General features: G+C 54.5%; 1 protein-coding gene across 1 annotated transcript in view; it reads right to left on the bottom strand.

The window, feature by feature from the left end:
- Nucleotides 1-16,092, bottom strand: part of FAM83C (family with sequence similarity 83 member C) — a 31,714-nt gene extending 15,622 nt beyond the window's left edge. Inside the window, 4 exon segments of the mRNA XM_051633489.1 lie at nt 1,129-1,253; nt 6,178-6,345; nt 15,413-16,036; nt 16,039-16,092. Of these exon segments, the coding sequence (XP_051489449.1) occupies nt 1,129-1,253; nt 6,178-6,345; nt 15,413-16,036; nt 16,039-16,092 (971 nt within the window).
- Between the last annotated feature and the right edge of the window lie 502 nt (nt 16,093-16,594).

Below are 16,594 nucleotides of genomic sequence, written 5' to 3'. Positions count from 1 at the left end.
GAAAGCAAAGGATGCAGAGGGTGGGGCTTGATGGTCACTTTTCATCATGGTAAGAGCCTGCAGGGAGACCCCAGAGACTGGTGCTGGGACTGGTTCTCACCCCATGGGTGACCTCAGGCTTGGAGGGGTGCAGTGAAACCTCCAGGCTTGCAGAGGATCCTCAGCTCCATCAAGTGGTTGGATACCTCACTGAAGGTGAGGAAGTCCAGGAGGACCTCACAGGACTGAGCAAATGGACAAATAAGTGGCAGGTGAACTTCAGTGTAAGAAAACATGGTGCACAGCCCTGTATGATGCTGAACCTGGAACAGCTCAGGAAGGAGCTCAGAGTCATGGCCAGCAGCTCCCTGAAGCCATCAGCTCAGCGTGCATGGCAGCTCAGACATTCAGTCAGTGCTGGCCACGGGGCTGCAGGCTGCTCTGGTCTCAAGAAGGACATAGTGAGGTCAGAGAGTTCAAGTGACCCACGGACGCAGCAGCTGCCAGATGAGGAGGGACTGAAAAGGCCAAGGTCCTCACTTCAGATCAGAAAAGGGCAGGGAGGGTGGACAAAGGGGAGGCTTGGAAACTGTGCAAGCACAGACTGCTGGATGTAGGCCAGCTGTGCCACCAGACTGCAGCTCTACAGCCAGGGGCACCTCACGACACTAGCAGAGGTTTGGTTCAGAAGAGACAACGAGTTTGGGCAGATTAATGGGCAAGAGGTGCAGAATTGGTGCTGAAGGGAGTCAGGAGGGATGCAAGGACTGGATGTGCTGAGGGAGGATGAGGGGATGGAGCACAGATGGCAGGTTGGGCTGCTGTCCCTCAACGCAGCAGCTGGAGACAGAATCCAGGCTGGATGGAGCATCATCTGGCCTGGGAGGGCAGATTTTACATGTTTAAGAGATGAAGCAATTCTCTGAGATGTGCCCAGGAGGGGTCAATGTTGGCAGACAGGCAGTCCCTGCCCTCTGAAAGCAAGGTGAGAGCAAGAGGGTGGAGTAGGAGCAGGTAAAGCACCCAAACAAAACCTGACATTGATGAGGGGACATGAAGAGGGACATGAAGAGGGGGAAAACAAGAGAACAGGTACACTGTTCAGTGCTTTGGTGATGAGTATTTTCTCAGTGTCCCAGCAGCTCTTACCTGTATGTTCCGGCAAGAACTTGGTCACAGTCAATCAGGATAAACTTCTCCAGGACTTGGCCTGCAAACTTCTTGCCAGCCTTGCTGTAGTACGTGTCCCCACTCAGACACCTGAGGCGCATGTTCTGAAACCAGAGGAAGTGTGGGTGAGGTGTGAGGGCAGCAGCTGAGCTCAAAGCAGCACCTGCTCTTGGGCATCACTGATGGACTCCCCCAGGCAGGTTTCCTTGGCCTCTGTCCCCCAAATACTCAGGCATACTGTCTGTGCTATAAGATAAAAACACCAGCAGGGCTTAAGCAGCTGCACTTGGGTACAAATGCTGGGTTGAAAACAATCCCCAGAGTCCTGTGAGGCTACAGATGATTTCTGAAGTGTCTAAGACTATGAAGTTTCTTCAGATCAATGAGAAGATTCAACTACCCACACTGGATGATGGCTTTGCATTTTAACTGGATTTTCATAGAATCATACAATGGTTTGGGTTGGAAGGGACCTTAAAGATCACTCAGTCCCACCCCCTGCACGGGCAGGGACACCTCCCACCAGCCCAGGCTGCTCCAAGCCCCATCCAACCTGCCCTTCAACACTGCCAGGGATGGGGCAGCCACAACTTCACCAAACTGCCAAGACTTTTCAAATATGATGGGCAGAGCCTTTGCAACTTCATCAGCCAGTTCCTTCAGGACCCGTGGATGAATCCTGTCAGGTCCCAAACGTTGACCCAGAACAACTCACCAGCTTCTAATCCAACGTGCCTTCCTGATTTTACACAGTGACAGGCCTGCTAGCACCAAAACATCACTCAACAAGAAGGTGTAACAGAAAGGTGTGTCAGGATGCTAGGAGCTGCCTTTTCCCAGTAGATTTTAAAATGATGTTAACTCTTTCAGCTGCTGTTCTTCAGTGACACAGACCTGATCCTCATCTGTTTTAAAGGCTGCAAAGACCTTCTCTGCTCCAGCCTGGCAGGCTGACTGCCCAGCACAGCACGGGAACCACGGCCCTGGGCTCCTCTCAGGAGCCTTTTGTCATGATGTGAGGTTTTCACCTGTAATAGAAGTTATTTTCCCCTCGGCTGGGGAAGGCAGAAGAGAAGAGCAGTCACTGGAGCCAGTTACTGGCCTGGTCACTCTGACACAGTGCCAAGCACATCTGCAGGGTCCTGCACTGTGGCCACAATCACCCCAGGCAGCTACAGGCTGGGGCAGTGGCTGGAGAGCTGCCCAGCAGAGGGAACTGGGAGCACTGGTTGGACAGGAGCCAGCAGTGTGCCCAGGTGGCCCTCAAGGGCCCTGGCATCCTGGCTTGTGTCAGGAATGGGGTGGCCAGCAGGAGCAGGGAGGTGATTCTCCCCGTGCTCAGCACTGGGGGGGTCTCAGCTCCAGTCCTGGGGGCAGCTCTGGGCCCCTCACTGCAGGAAGGACCTGGAGGTGCTGGGGCAGGTCCAGGGGAGACAACAAGGCTGGTGAAGGGACCAGAGGGAAAGTCTTGTATGGAATGGGCTGAGGGAGCTGGGGTTGTTTAGCCTGGAGAAGAGGAGACTCAGGGGGGACCTTCTCCCTCTCTCCAACCACCTGAAGGGAGGTTGTGCTCAGGTGGGGTTGGGCTCTTTTTCCAGGCAACCAGTGACAGGATGAGAGGGCCTGGCCTGAAGCTGCTCCAGGGGAGGTTTGGGTTGGATATCAGGAAGAACTTCACCATGGAGAGGGTGATCAGACATTGCGATGGACTGCCCAGGGAAGTGGTGGAGGCACCATCCCTGGAGGTGTTCCAGGAAAGGCTGGAGGTGGCACTTGGTGTCATGGTCTGGAGATGTGGTGGTGTTGGTCATAGGCTGGACTTGGTGATCTTACAGGTCTTTTCCAGCCTTGGTGATGCTGTGATCTCCTATGGAAAAGCCATCCCTAAGGCTGTGCCCCTGCTGCTCTGCCAGGTCAGGACACACTGCCCCCCAGGCCACCTCCCCTGCCACCCCCACTGGCTTTGGCACCAGGACCTGTCACTCGCTGCCACCACCCGCCCTGCTGGGCAGCTCAGCCCTGCACAAGACAGGGACCCACAGCTGCTGGGACAGGCTGTGCAGCTCCAGGTGGCCTCCCAGGGGATGCAGGTGCTGCCCGTGGCTGGTGGGCTCTCCTGGGGGAGGTGGCAGCAGATTTCAGCCCGGCCAGAGCCAGCAGGGCTGCCAGGGCTGCAGACAAAGCACAAGCAGCAACAGCTGTGATTTCCCTGCAGATGTTCTCCATGGGGTGCAGACCCAGGTCCCTGCCACCCTCCAGGAGCTGCTCCTGGGCTTTGCTGTGTCCCCTTCTCTCTCCCCTCCCCATCCCAGGCTGGATGAGCAGCTCTGGGCTCCCCAGCCTGCCTGCCCTGCCCGGGACCTGCTCACCCAGTCTCTGGCCCCATGTGGGGTTCCCAGCCTGGAAGCTGTGCTTGGGGGGTGAGGAGCATGAGGCAGCCACCCTGCAGCAGGTGACTCCGTTCCTGATGGCCTTCCTCTTCCACAGGAGTCCCTGTGGGCAGGAGGTGGGCTTCCTGGGAGCATCTGCTGGGGAGGGAGCTCGTGGCAGCACAGTGGGAACAGCTCAACACTGGGGTGGCCTCCTCGCCCCCCCAAGGAGCACCATTGCCTTCAGGGCTTCGTAACCCCAACAGGTCTCCTGCAGACCAAGGTCCATCTGACCCAACAGTGTCTTTTGCAGGTGGGGCAGAGCAGGAAGAGGCCAACCATTTATGGTGCTGCCCCCTCAGATTGCTGCTGACTCTGCTTTCTGCTCAGGGGACCCTGAGCCTCTTGTGGTTTGCCTTAGTGGGAATCCCCCTGGACCTCTTCTCCAGCTACTTGTCCAGTCTTTTCTTGAGTTCATGGCAACTTCTAGCCAGGACAGAGCTGAAGCTTCACAATCTTTGCACTGCAGTCTCACATGTTGCCCCCTTGTGTCCCAGAACACATCCTCATCTCTCACCTACACAAAGGGAGAAACCTTTCCCCAGGAGGACAGCTGGAACAAGTCACCCAGAGAGCTGGTGTGGTCTCCCTGCCTGCAGATTTTCAAGCCTAGACCAGGCCCTGAGAAACCATCTCTGGCCCTCTGGGTGACTGCTCTGAGCACGAGGTTGGACTCGATGACTTCCTGAGGTTCCTGCCAACTTGTAACCTGGGATACTCTGAAATGCCACCACAAGCTGCTGCTGCAAGATAGGCCAGATGCTGGGGAGCCTCCACCCAGTCCTGGTGCCAGCCAACACAGGGATGTTTGTCTTCCAGGACTGAGGTTTCAGGAACACTAGTTCTTACTGGGAGGAGCTTCCTCTGCCCACCATGCCAGGAAACCAAAACGACTTCAAGTAAGGGATCTCCCATGGAATCTTGCCACAGCATTTCTTCACTCCCTCTGGCCTTCTCAAGGCTGAGTCAGTTTCTGATATCTGGCTCATTTTTTCCATCCTCTTCTTCCTCTTGGCAAACCAGGCCCTGAATTGTGCAAACCAGGGGAGAATCCTGCAGTGCCACAGGAAAGCCAGACTGCCAGGTGCCACCCTCCCTTGAGTTAGACACCAGCTGTAGGTCCAGCAGATGGCATTTGACAAAGCCCAGCAGTGAAGCCCTCTGCTGTGACCACTGCATGACTTGCTGATGTTCAGCACCAGGACCTGACACCTTGCCCTTCAGAGTGAGGTGCTGCAGGGACAATGGCCCCAACGTCCCCATTAAACACAGAACAACAGAACCACAGGATGTTAGAGCTTAGAAGGCACCTCTGGAGATCATCTAGTCCAGCCACCCTGCTCGAGCAGAATCCCCTAGGGCAGGTCACACAGGAACACATCCAGGCAGGTTTGGAATGTCTCCAGAGAAGGAGACTCCACAGCCTCTCTGGGCAGCCTGGCCCAGGGCTCTGTCACTCTCACAGGAAAGAAGTTCTTCCTGATATTCACATGGAACCTCCTGTGCTCCAGTTTGCACCCATTGCCCCTTGTCCTGTCACTGGACATCACTGAACAAAGCCTGGCTCTGCTCTCCTGACACTCACCCTTTACATACTTGTAACCATGGATGAGGTCGCCCCTCAGTCTCCTCTTCTCCAAGCTCCAGAGCCCCAGCTCCCTCAGCCTTTCCTCATCAGGGAGATGTTCCACTCCCTCCAGCATCTCTGTGGCTCTGCCCTGGACTCCTTCAAGCACTTCCCTGTCCTTCCTGAACTGAGGGGCCCAGAACTGGACACCATATTCCAGATGTGGTCAACCTCAAATTGTCATCGATTATTCCACAGGGAGATCGACCATCACATCCTGTGGCAGCTCAGAGCCAGGAACCAAGTATGCACCCTCATTCCACTCTGATGTGAGCATCAGGCATGGACATGGATGCCCTGCTTGAGATCATCAGCTGAAGAGGCACTTGCCACTGAACCCTGCCCATGAGTCACTGGATGGGGAGGCAGGGGTTAATTAGCCATGCAAGCACAAGACATGACATCAGGCCTCACCCAGAGACAGGCACATCTCCCTGGATGTAAACTCCTTCAAATTTTAATTAAAACCAACGGCCAAGCTCTTGGATAGGAAGCAAGTAACAGAAATATTGGAGAGATGGAACTTATCTGGATCCACCAGGTGACTTCAGTGATACGGTTGGTTACGAAAGCAAACGTGCTCCAGCATGAAGCTCCCTAACAGGTCCTGAACTGTTGCCATCAAGAGCCAGGATGAAACCAGAGAACCACAGAATGGTTTGAGTTGGAAGGGACCTTAAAGATCATCTAGTTCCAACCCCCCTGGCCTTGACTGCACACCTCTTGTGTGCAAAACTGGCATGAGGACCCTGACACACCAAGGGGTGGGACTAGGAGGCTCTTCCACTCCTTGCCCTGTGCTTCCAGCTCCCCATTTCCTAGAGCAAACAGCCATGGTCTCCTAGCCTGGGACAGCAGGAGAAGGGGTAAAGCCCCAGGGACCAGGCAGAGGAAACAGAACAAGGGGGACGTGGTTTTTTTATCGATACCCAAGACCTGCTCATCATACCCAGTGTGTGACTGAAAACTTACTGGGAAGTCGTCCTGAGTCAGAGCCATTTTATTGCACATTTCCACAAAATGCTTCAGGTTCTCCTCGTCCAGGATCAGGTAGACAGGGACGTGCCGTCTGCTCGAGGCCTCCAGCAGGTCACACAGTATCTCCATGTCTGTGAACAGATCCATCACAATGGCTATCACCTAACCAGGAGAAAAGAGGTGGGGGGAAAAAACAAACAGAAAAGACTGTTGAAACCCCATGACCAAGTGACTTGTGCTTTAAACTACGAATTAGGTGTTCAGGCTTCCTGAGTTACTGAGCATCTGCAGCCACTGGTGGAGATTCCTTCTGGACCTTGGTGTTCAGCAGCCCTTGCCCCACCATGGCAGATAAAATTGCTCTTAATAACCATGAATCATAGAATCACAGAATGTCAGGGGTTGGAAGGGATCTCTGGAGATCATTGAGTCCAACTCCCTGCCAGAGCAGGATCGCCCAGGGCAGGTCACACAGGAACGTGTCCAGGTGGGTCTGGAAAGTCTCCAGAGAAGGACCCTCCACAGCCTCTCTGGGCAGCCTGTCCCAGGGCTCTGTCACCCTCACAGGAAAGAAGTTCTTCCTCATCTTGAGGTGGAACTTCCTGGGCTCCAGTTTGAATCCATTGCCCCTGGTCCTGTCCCAGGGCACAAGTGACAAGAGCTTGTCCCTGCCTTCTTGCTGCCCTCATGTATTGATAGACATTCATTAGATCCCTCTCAATCTTCTCCTCTCCAGACTGAACAGCCCCAGGTCTCTCAGCCTTTCCTCATCAGGCAGGTGTTCCAGCCCCTTCATCATCCTTGTAGCCTCCCTTGGACTCTCTCCAGTAGATTCCTGTCCCTCTGGAATTGGGGAGCCCAGAACTGGACACAACTCTCCAGATGTGGTATTACCAGGGCAGAGAGGAGGGGAAGGAGAACCTTCTTTGACCTGCTGGCCACACTCTGCTGAATGCACCCCAGGAGGCCACTGGCCTTCTTGGCCACCAGGTCACATTGCTGCCCCATGGATAACTTGTCCACCTGGACTCCAAGGTCCTTCTCCATGGAGCTGCTTTCTAGCAGGTCAACCCCTAATCTGTCCTGGTGCCTGGTGTTACTCCTCCCCAGGTGCAGGACTCTGCACTCATTCTTGTGGAGACAGTGCCCATCCATCTGTCACTCACAGGAACAGCTGGAAGGGTGAACGTGTGAGCACAAACTCTGAAGGTTCCTGGCCCAGGTAAGCCAGAAACACAGAGTGACAACAGAAGAGCTGGGACCATGGCTTCCTCACCAGGGGAAGAGATGGGGCAGGTCCTGAGCTCTTCACTCCTGTGATCAGGGACAGGACTGGGGGAATGGCAGGAAGCTGCATCAGGGGAGGTTTAGGTTTGGTATCAGGAGAAGGTTTTTCACCCAGAGGGTGGTTGAGCACTGGAACCAGCTCCCCAGGGCAGTGGTCACAGCACCAAGGCTGCCTGAGCTCAAGAAGCCTTTGGATGATGCTCTCAGGCACGTGGGGTGATTCTTGGGGTGCCCCACACAGGGACAGGAGTTGGACTCAATGGTCCTGATGGGTCCCTTCCAACTCAGCATGTTCTGTGATTCCATGGTACTGACCAAAATCATCATCACAGAGGCAGGAGTGACCCCAAAGTGCCTTCCAGAGTGACCAGCTAGTGCAGCTGGTATTTCTGTATTAATATCAGGGAGTACATCTATATTTCTTTTCCCCAGGAAGAACAGGCTGCCAGGAGAGGGAGGAGGTGTCATGATCAAGTACCTACACGTCCTCCTTCCAAGATTACACCCAACTAGACAAAACTGTAGGATAACTTGTGTGGGAAGGGTCCCTCCCCTCCCCTGCTGGCAGTGCTCCTGCCAGGAAAGCCCAGGGTGCAAGTGGCAGTTATGAAACCAAACAGCAGGAAGAAGGAATAACACATCATTAAAAGCACATATTAAATAAAATGTATCTCAATCAACTAAAGATTTCTGAGATAAGGTCTCCAAGGCAGGGGTTTTAAAAAGGAAAGGAACTGTCAAGAGAACTGCCAGTTCTTTAAAGAGTGATATTGAAGAAGTCCATGGCAGCTCATCCCACTGTGGAGATGGGGTGGGAGGCAAGAGACCTTCTTGGTTAAATGAATTCTCTGAAACCTGGAGGGAAAATACAGAAAGTGGAAGGCAGGTCCTGACAAGCAAAAGTCAGTTGGCCCGGAACTAGAAAATACAGAGTATGTTATGACCTGCAACCAGAACAACAGCTCAAGGGAAACAAACCAGAAATAGAGTAAGATGAGACTGGAGAAGCTGTTCCCCTGTTCCTCAGTGAGTGAGGCTGCCAGCAGAAAACACCAAGGCAGCCGTTTTACTCAGCTCTCTCGAGATCCCACCTGGAAAAACGTGTCCAGCTCTGGAGCCCCCAACATAAGAAGGACATGGAGCTCCTGGAGAGAGGCCAGAGGAGCCATGGAGATGATCCAAGGGCTGGAGCAGCTCTGCTCTGGAGCCAAGCTGGGAGAGCTGGGGTGTTCAGCCTGGAGAAGAGAAGGCTCCAGGGAGACCTGAGAGCACCTTCCAGTGCCTGAAGGGGCTCCAGGAAAGCTGGGGAGGGGCTTGGGACAAGGGCAGGGAGGGAGAGGACAAGGGGGATGGATGAAAACTGGAAGAGGGAGATTGAGGTGAGACATGAGGAGGAAATTCTTCCCTGTGAGGGTGGTGAGACCCTGGCCCAGGCTGCCCAGGGAAGCTGTGGCTGCCCCATCCCTGGCAGTGTTGAAGGGCAGGTTGGATGGGGCTTGGAGCAGCCTGGGCTGGTGGGAGGTGTCCCTGCCCATGCAGGGGGTTGGGGCTGGATGATCTTTCCAAAGTATTCTATGAGTATTTAGATCAGGGACTGCTGGGATCCACCTGCTGGCCATCACCATTAGGGACAGGAATCAGGGGACACCTTGGAGAAGGAAAGAACAGGCAGCAGAGCAGTTACTGAGCTGGATGATTTGTCAGGCCTGACTCACTTCCCCTGAGGCTGCTCGCAGAGCAACCTGGTGACTGAGCCCTTGAACCACTGACAGGTAACACTGAGGACTGGAGGGAGATGGCAGCACACCAGGGGAACTGGAAAAGGTGAAGTAGGGGAGGATCTACTGACAGGCCAACCTCCAAAAGATGAATAATGGAACTACTGACCAGGTAGTTCAGCCCCAGCCTTTACCATCTCTCAGCAGTAGACAAGGTAACTGGCACCTGCCACTTGTGTGCAGAACTCTGGTTTGGAGTTTCTGCTCCTAGCAGAGGATGCCCAGATCAAGATGACCTAAAAAGCACCACATTTTGGAGGGAAGCTCCAATGCCTCCCTCAGCCTGCACCACAGCTGGCACACAGAATGCAGGACAGGTTGTTCCCTGCTCATCATGCACCTGGCGAGGAGGCAGGACTCCTGCTTCCAAACACTCCTCTGCCTGGGGCAGAGCGTGGCCATGGATGCACTTCTCCAGTTTCCAAACCACCCTATGGAGCCACCCATGGAGGGTGAACGTTCCTCTGCCACTGCTGCTCCTCTTCAGACAGAGCTGAAGGCAGGGGAGAGCAGCCAGGCTGACTTCTACGTGAGCAGTGGTTCAGGCTTTAAGTAAGAACTGGCTGAAGCACACATTGATGGCTCTGACCTGCAGAAAAGAGGAGCTCCAAGTGTCCCTGTGCTTGGACATGGGGACAGGCACACGTCTCTGCTCCAGCCTGGCCCCAGATCACCCCCTGCCCAGAGGCCCTTCTGCTCTGTCTTCATGAACAAACTGCCTCCCCAGGCTCACACCGTGGAGGCAGCTGCCAGGGGCAGAGGGCAACCCCTGGGCTTCCCCCTGCTCTCCTGCCTGGTCTTGGCTTGGCCACCTGGCTCCTCTGCCCACGCACGCCATGAGAGACCCTCTGCACCAGAGCCACAGCAGGGCCAAAGGGCTGCTCCTGCTCCCTTGGGGATTCATCCCTTTTGCAGATGGACAAGACTTCTTGCTCTGGTTTGTCCCCCATCTCTGCGGTGATGATTTGCAGACTGTCATTGGTCCTCAGCATCTTGCAGAAGACCCCAGGCCCAGCCCACCACAGCAGGGTTTAGGGAAGAACCTTCTGGGAAGCTGGTGTGATCCCAGGCATCCACGTGGGACCCGAGGCAGCTTTTTAGCTCATCAAGTGCTAAAAATCATTGCTACTGTCCAGGCCAACCCGCTCACCCTGGCCCTGGGAGATACAGGCTTCAGAGCCTGACTCCAAAGGGCACCTCCTTCATGGCCCTCATCAGTGTTGTCTTCCCAGAAGCCTTACGAGGCTCTGGCAAACCCTTCTCTGCTCTTGCAATGTGTCCATCTGGCATGGACAGCAGCCAGCCCTGGAGGAGCTCTGAAGGCAGCGAGCACAACCTTCAGCTTCCCAAATTCGTGCTGCTGCTGGGCCATCAGCATCAGGTGCTGCTGGGACCCCCACAAAAACAGGGCTTCACCATGTCTTTCCACACTGGCCTTCAACCAAAGAGCAAAGGCAAATCAGCCAAATGACTTTGATGGGCCCCCCATCCTCTAGTGATGAAGCCCCAAGAGAAAACCTGTAGCCCAAACCTTGTGCAGGGCCTCAGGCAAGTCCCCCTCAGCCACACCTGCCTCACGATACTCCAGCTCATCTCAACCTTAGGTCTGAAGCAGGTTTGGCCCTGGGGACAATCTAAACTTGGCTTGGGAAGCCAGCAGGATGGAGTCAGGAGAGACCCATGCTCCTTGGTCCCCAGACCCCACAGGTTCAGAGGGACATGCCCAGCGTGCACAGGTCTACACCATCTTGCTTGTCTCTCCCAGTGCTCACAGACTGGAAGAGTTTGGGGCTGTTGTTTGCCCCAAAATGGCACTTCCAGTCTGCAGTGCTCACTGGGACAGGATCACAGAGTCACACAGAGTGGGGGGGTTGGAAGGGACCTCTGGAGATCATCCAGTCTAAACCCCTCCCAGAGCAGGGTCACCTACAGCAGATCCCACAGGAACACATCCAGGTTTGGGATGTCTCCAGGGTTGGAGACTCCACAACCTCCCTGGGCAGCCTGTCCCAGGGCTCTGCCACCCTCAGAGTGAAGAAATATTTTCTTATATTCAGGTTCAACCTCCTGTGCTCCAGTTTGTGCCCATTGCCCCTTGTCCTGTCCCTGGACACCCCTGAGCAGAGTCTGGCCCATCCTCCTGACACCCCCTGCAGATATTGACCAGCACTGATCAGATCCCCCCTCAGCCTCCTCCTCTCCAGCTGAGCAGCCCCAGCTCTCCCAGCCTTTCCTCACAGGCAGGTGCTCCAGCCCCCTCAGCACCTCAGTGCCCTGGGCTGGACTCTCTCCAGTAGCTCCTTGTCCCTCTTGAACTGGGGAGCCAAGCACTGGTCCCAATATTCTAGATGTGGCCTCCCCAGGGCAGAGCAGAGAGGCAGGAGAACCTCCCTTGTCCTGCTGCCCAGGCTCTTCTTGATGCCCAGGATGGGGCTGAGCTGGCAGCGTGTGGCACAGCCAGCACTGGCACCCAGAGCCATGGATCCAGCTGGCTGGGTCTCCTGGCACCTCCTGGCAGCCTGGTGGCAGAGCTCTGGAGCCAGGCAGTGCCCTGGGCAGCAGGACAGCTTGTGCAGGCTGGGAGGAGCCCTGCCAGGTTGGCAGACTCAGGTTGGCCAAAGTGATTCTTCGCTTGGCACCAGGAGGTGGAACAGGCTGCAGCTCTGCTCACAGCCTCCTCAGATGCAGCCCCTCCTCGGGAGGGGTTTGGGGAGAGCTGCTCCTGGTGGTGCTGGCAAGCACCCAGAGCTGATGCCAAGCAGGAAGGCTGGCAGCCCCACGGGCCCTGCAGCAGGAGCAGGGCCATGGGGAGGGGAGAGGCTGTGCCTGCACAGCCCTGCACGGTGGAGACACAGACCCCCATGGTGAGGCTGCTGGTTCTAACCATGGGTGCCACAGGACAGCTCGAAGGGCCACTCAGATCAACACATCCTCTCAGCAAACAGAGCAGGCAGCTCTTTTAATAACACCAGCTCAACCTCAAAGCCAAGATGTTTTAGGGGAAGAAGACCCTGGGAGCCTTCCCCTCAAAGCCTCATAAGAACATATTGTCACAAACGTGAGGTCTACAGCCTCAGAAGCGATCTCCAGCAGCTCTATAAAGCAGTGGGTCCTGGGGACCTAAGCACCATCTCCAGTTTTGGATCCTGACAGCTCATGTCTCACCTTTAAAAGCCTTGGGCACTTCAGCCACTCTGGCCTTTCCACCCCAAGCAACATGATGGTGCCTCCAGCCCCTCGGCTGCAGCGGTGGGAGCTGCAAGGCTGGGGCTGACCCGGAGGTCCCTGCTCCTCACCACACTGATCTCAGCCACCAAGCCCAGGGCACAGCCCCGGCGGGTCAGGACGTTGCCAAGACAGAGCTGCCCTACAGGCTGCAGGAAATTCACACCTTGCCCTTGTAGGGTTAAATCAAGGCATTTCTAAATCCCCTGCTGGAAACTCTCAATTCAGCAATTACCAGAGTCATCACTTTGGGAATTACAGCACTTACCAGCACCCCACTGGGGTTGCCATCTGTCTGGTTCCCAACCAGCACAGCTGGTTTTACTGGTATTTGCCAATAGCAGTGTGGTTTTGGTCATCACTGTGGGGTTGCCATTGGAAGCCATTCACTGCTGCTCTGGGGGACCACCAGGGACCCTTCTGCCATGGCAGGGAAAAGCAGACACCCAGCCAGGGCCAGAGTTGTACAAGAGGGGCAGAAGCAGCAGCAGGGACAGCTCAAACTAGATTGGAGCCCAACCAACACAAGGAAAAATTGTAATAGTATTATCAAATGAAGGCCAAGGTGTGGCTGCATCTTCTTATGTCTGCAAAGAGAAAAGCTCCAATCTGAACATCATCTTCAAAGACAGCTGGTTAAATACAGCAAAGGAAAAAGACAAACCACCCCAGCAAAGGGCACCAGTAAAACAAATGTCCTTTTTGCTGATTTGTCAGCCCAAATGCCCTGTTGCAAAATGTGTCAGCTGGTGTGGGTCTGTGTGGCTGTGCAGCAGAAAGCAGCAACCAGCGTTTCAAGACGTGCCTCCCTGTCTACAGGAGCCAGGAGAAGCATCCAGGGATCTCAACGTCTGTCCCACAGCCTCCCTGACACTGTGTCCCCTTCTCTGCCAGCTGGAGCAGGGGGAGAAACACTCCCCAGGAGGGACAGATGAGGAGAGCTTAGAGCCGAGTGGAGAAAACATCTGGAATGCAGGAACAGCAGTTGAAAAGCAAAAAGGCAAGTGGTTCTCTGCACAGCTGCTACTGGCACTTCCAGTCAAAGATGTTTTCAAGTCTGGTGGCTCTTTTGTCATGAAAAGACACACAAGCAACATACTTTTGGATGGTTTGGTGAGCAAAATGACCTGGTAACTACTTAAAGATGTGTAACTGGGGATGTGAGTGAGCTGGAACTGCTGCCAGTCACGGGAAGCACTGGCCAGAGCTCCCAACCTAGAAGCCAGTAAAACACCAATAATAAACCAGTAAGATGAAAGCTCATTCTCACACTTCACACAACAGTCAAAAACACTGTGTGAAAATCCCCAGCTAGAACAGAAAGGGCTGAAAACTTCCAGTGCTTTTTCAAGCCAAGTAAAAAAAAAAAAAAGGAAAAAGCTCAAAATGTATTTAAAGTACAATAAAGCACCTACTGCCTGGGCAACCTCCCTGCAGCAAGAGAGAAGCTCCTGTGGACTGAGGAAGCAGCAAGATGTTTTTCAAGTGGATCATGATACTGTCAGAGATCTGGGACCTGTGCTAAGTGACATGGGGACACTTCTTGGCAGCCATTGGCTTCGTGCCTTCTGCCGTGACCATGTCTTAATCCCCACGGCTGAAATGGATGCAGAGTCACAGGACTTTTCAGATCATTTAAAGTATCATATCACAGCTGCCTAGAAGGACAAACAAAGCTTTTTGTCACTCACTTCCTGGCCAGAACTTCCTCTATTTGCCTACAAAGGTGCAACAGAAGTTCAGGCATGAAGCAACAGCTGCTTGAAGCTCAGCAGTAGCTTACGTGGCAAAAGAGTCTTCTTCTGGAGAAAAGCAGCTGCCCATTTACCTCAGGGCATGCTCACATCTCAACAACATGTGGTTCTTAAGATGCTGCAGAGCAACCTGAGCTGCTCCATGGGCCGGGGACAACATAACCTTGCTCAGCTCTGCAGATGGTGACAGGAGACAGCAGCTGGTGTTCCCAGCACAGCCACCTCCAGGCTGAATGACTCCTTATCTCCCACTTGCTGCACTAGGAAGTAATGAACTTAAGGAGTGACTCCAAAGTTAAATAAGGAACTGCTGGAGTGATAAGAGGCATGGTTAGAAGTGTACTTTGCACGACAAGTTCACTCCACACCACCACACTATCGAGATTAAATACCACAAGAAAGAAGATTAACATGGAACAGATGAAAAGAACCATAAAGAGAACAAAGATAATAGAAGCTGAACATGTCTTGAGATACAGCTGTCTGAGCTGCTGCTTCAGCACGCAGGCTGGTGGCAAGGCAAAAAGAAGGAACTAAGTTAGTGAGTAAATTCCCACCAGGATAGTGCCTGGTAGGCAGGGACTGTGCTCATCCAGCTTTTATGAGATCCGAGGGCTGGCAACCTCTGCCCCACAGAAACTGGGATGGGGCAGAACGGGCTGATCTTACTCATCCTCAGAGAGGCACAGACATCAAGTCTAGAAGACACGGTGACGTATCCTAACCCTCTTCAAACACAGGCAGGGATTTTCAGTCCCACAGGTTTACTCAGGTCCCGTGCTCTCCCACCGCAACTCACCAGTGGTGTCCTCTGGTCCTGCTTAACATGATGTCCTGGGGTGGAGGCCAGTCCTGGCTGTGGGAAGGCCCTGGCAGGGGGGCTGGCTGGGGACAGCTCAGGCTGCAGCCCTGGTGCTCACTGGCTCCAGGCTCTGTGCTGTGCTCTGCATCCCCAGAGCTACAGACACCTCCGAGGGCACTGCCTGCGCGGCACCACATCCCAGGTGGAAGGAGATGAGAGGAAAGGAAAGGAGCAGGAACAGTTGCAGATCTGCTAGAGAAAGAGCAATCCCATCACAGCAGACACCCCCAGAGCAGCAGCAGCAGCTTGGAGAGCCTGGTGTCCAGCTGTGGGAGCAGCCAGCGGGGCTCGGTCCCTCCCGGGGGTCACTGCTCTATACGTACCGTCCGCGCGCGGCTGATCAGGGACCGGAGCAGATCCTTGATGCTGTTGGCTTTGTTTCTCTGGAAAATCACAGTGGCTTGAGTCTGCCCCGACACTGTGAGGAGTGGTGTCCCTGGCCACCCCAGCTCCAGCTCTGGAGGGTGCACATCAGACATGAGGGGGAAGTAGGTGCCCGATGTCAGTTCAGAGTTGAGGGAAGACCCGTCTCCAGCGTCCACGTCGCCGGGCTCAGCCTCTTTGTCCTTCACTGAACTGGGATCTGGGAAGCTCTGGTTTCTCTGCTGGCTCATATATTCCATGTCCAGGTGGGAGAGAAAAGGCAGCTCCCGTTCCTCAGCAATGGCACTCAGGTAGCCACGTTCCCCCTGCTCCAGGAAGGCATCTATGGCCAGCCGGGCTGTCTCGCTGTGCTGCAGCACCAGGGGGGTGGGCTCCCTCCACCACGACTTCTTCAGCTGCTCCAGGCGGCTCCTCAGTGGCCCAGACACCCCCTGCTGGCCCACGTAGCCTCGGTGGAACTGGGGTCTCACCTCTACTGCCAGGTAGTTGAACATGACTGCAGGTGTTGATGTCAAGAGCTGCCTCTCCAGCTGGATTACTCCTCTGTCCAGCTCCAGGTCTCTTCTGACCCTCTTGCACTCCTGAGTCCCTCCTGGCAGGTTCCTTCAGGACTCAGCATGAGCTCCACTCTGCTTGGGAGTTAATCACCAGTTACAGCCTCCCACTCTGGGGGAGGAGCTGGCTTTTCCCAGCTGCCTCACTCGGCTTCCTCACACACACACACCTGACACTTGGTCCTCAGATATCCCTGTGCAAAGGGAGGGAGATCAGCTCTTCAAGCTGGTCCTTCCCTTTCCTTGTAACTGATTGATGTACTGCCCTCCCCTTCCCTGCTGAGAGGTCCCCACCCTTGGCCAAGCAGGCTTGAACCTGTTCTGTCCCTCATTGTGCTCACAGTGAAAATGCAGATGCTGAAACTTGTTCCTGCTTGAAATTTGTTCCAAATCAAATATGCTTCTCAGTGTCAGTTAGAATGGAATACAAATATCCCAAGTGGGTAATCAGACTTGGCCAAGAAACCATCCCTGAACCATGGCTCCTCCTCAGCATTCCTTGGGAGCCTGGGCTCTGCTAGGCTGGCACCCAGCAGAGAAGCCAAAAAAACAGATTTTTGATATCAC

This window comes from Apus apus, chromosome 15 (genome assembly GCF_020740795.1).
Source record: "Apus apus isolate bApuApu2 chromosome 15, bApuApu2.pri.cur, whole genome shotgun sequence".
Lineage (NCBI taxonomy): Eukaryota > Metazoa > Chordata > Aves > Apodiformes > Apodidae > Apus > Apus apus.
The sequence above is the reverse complement of the archived record's forward strand: the minus strand, read 5'-3'. Positions and strand labels throughout refer to the sequence as shown.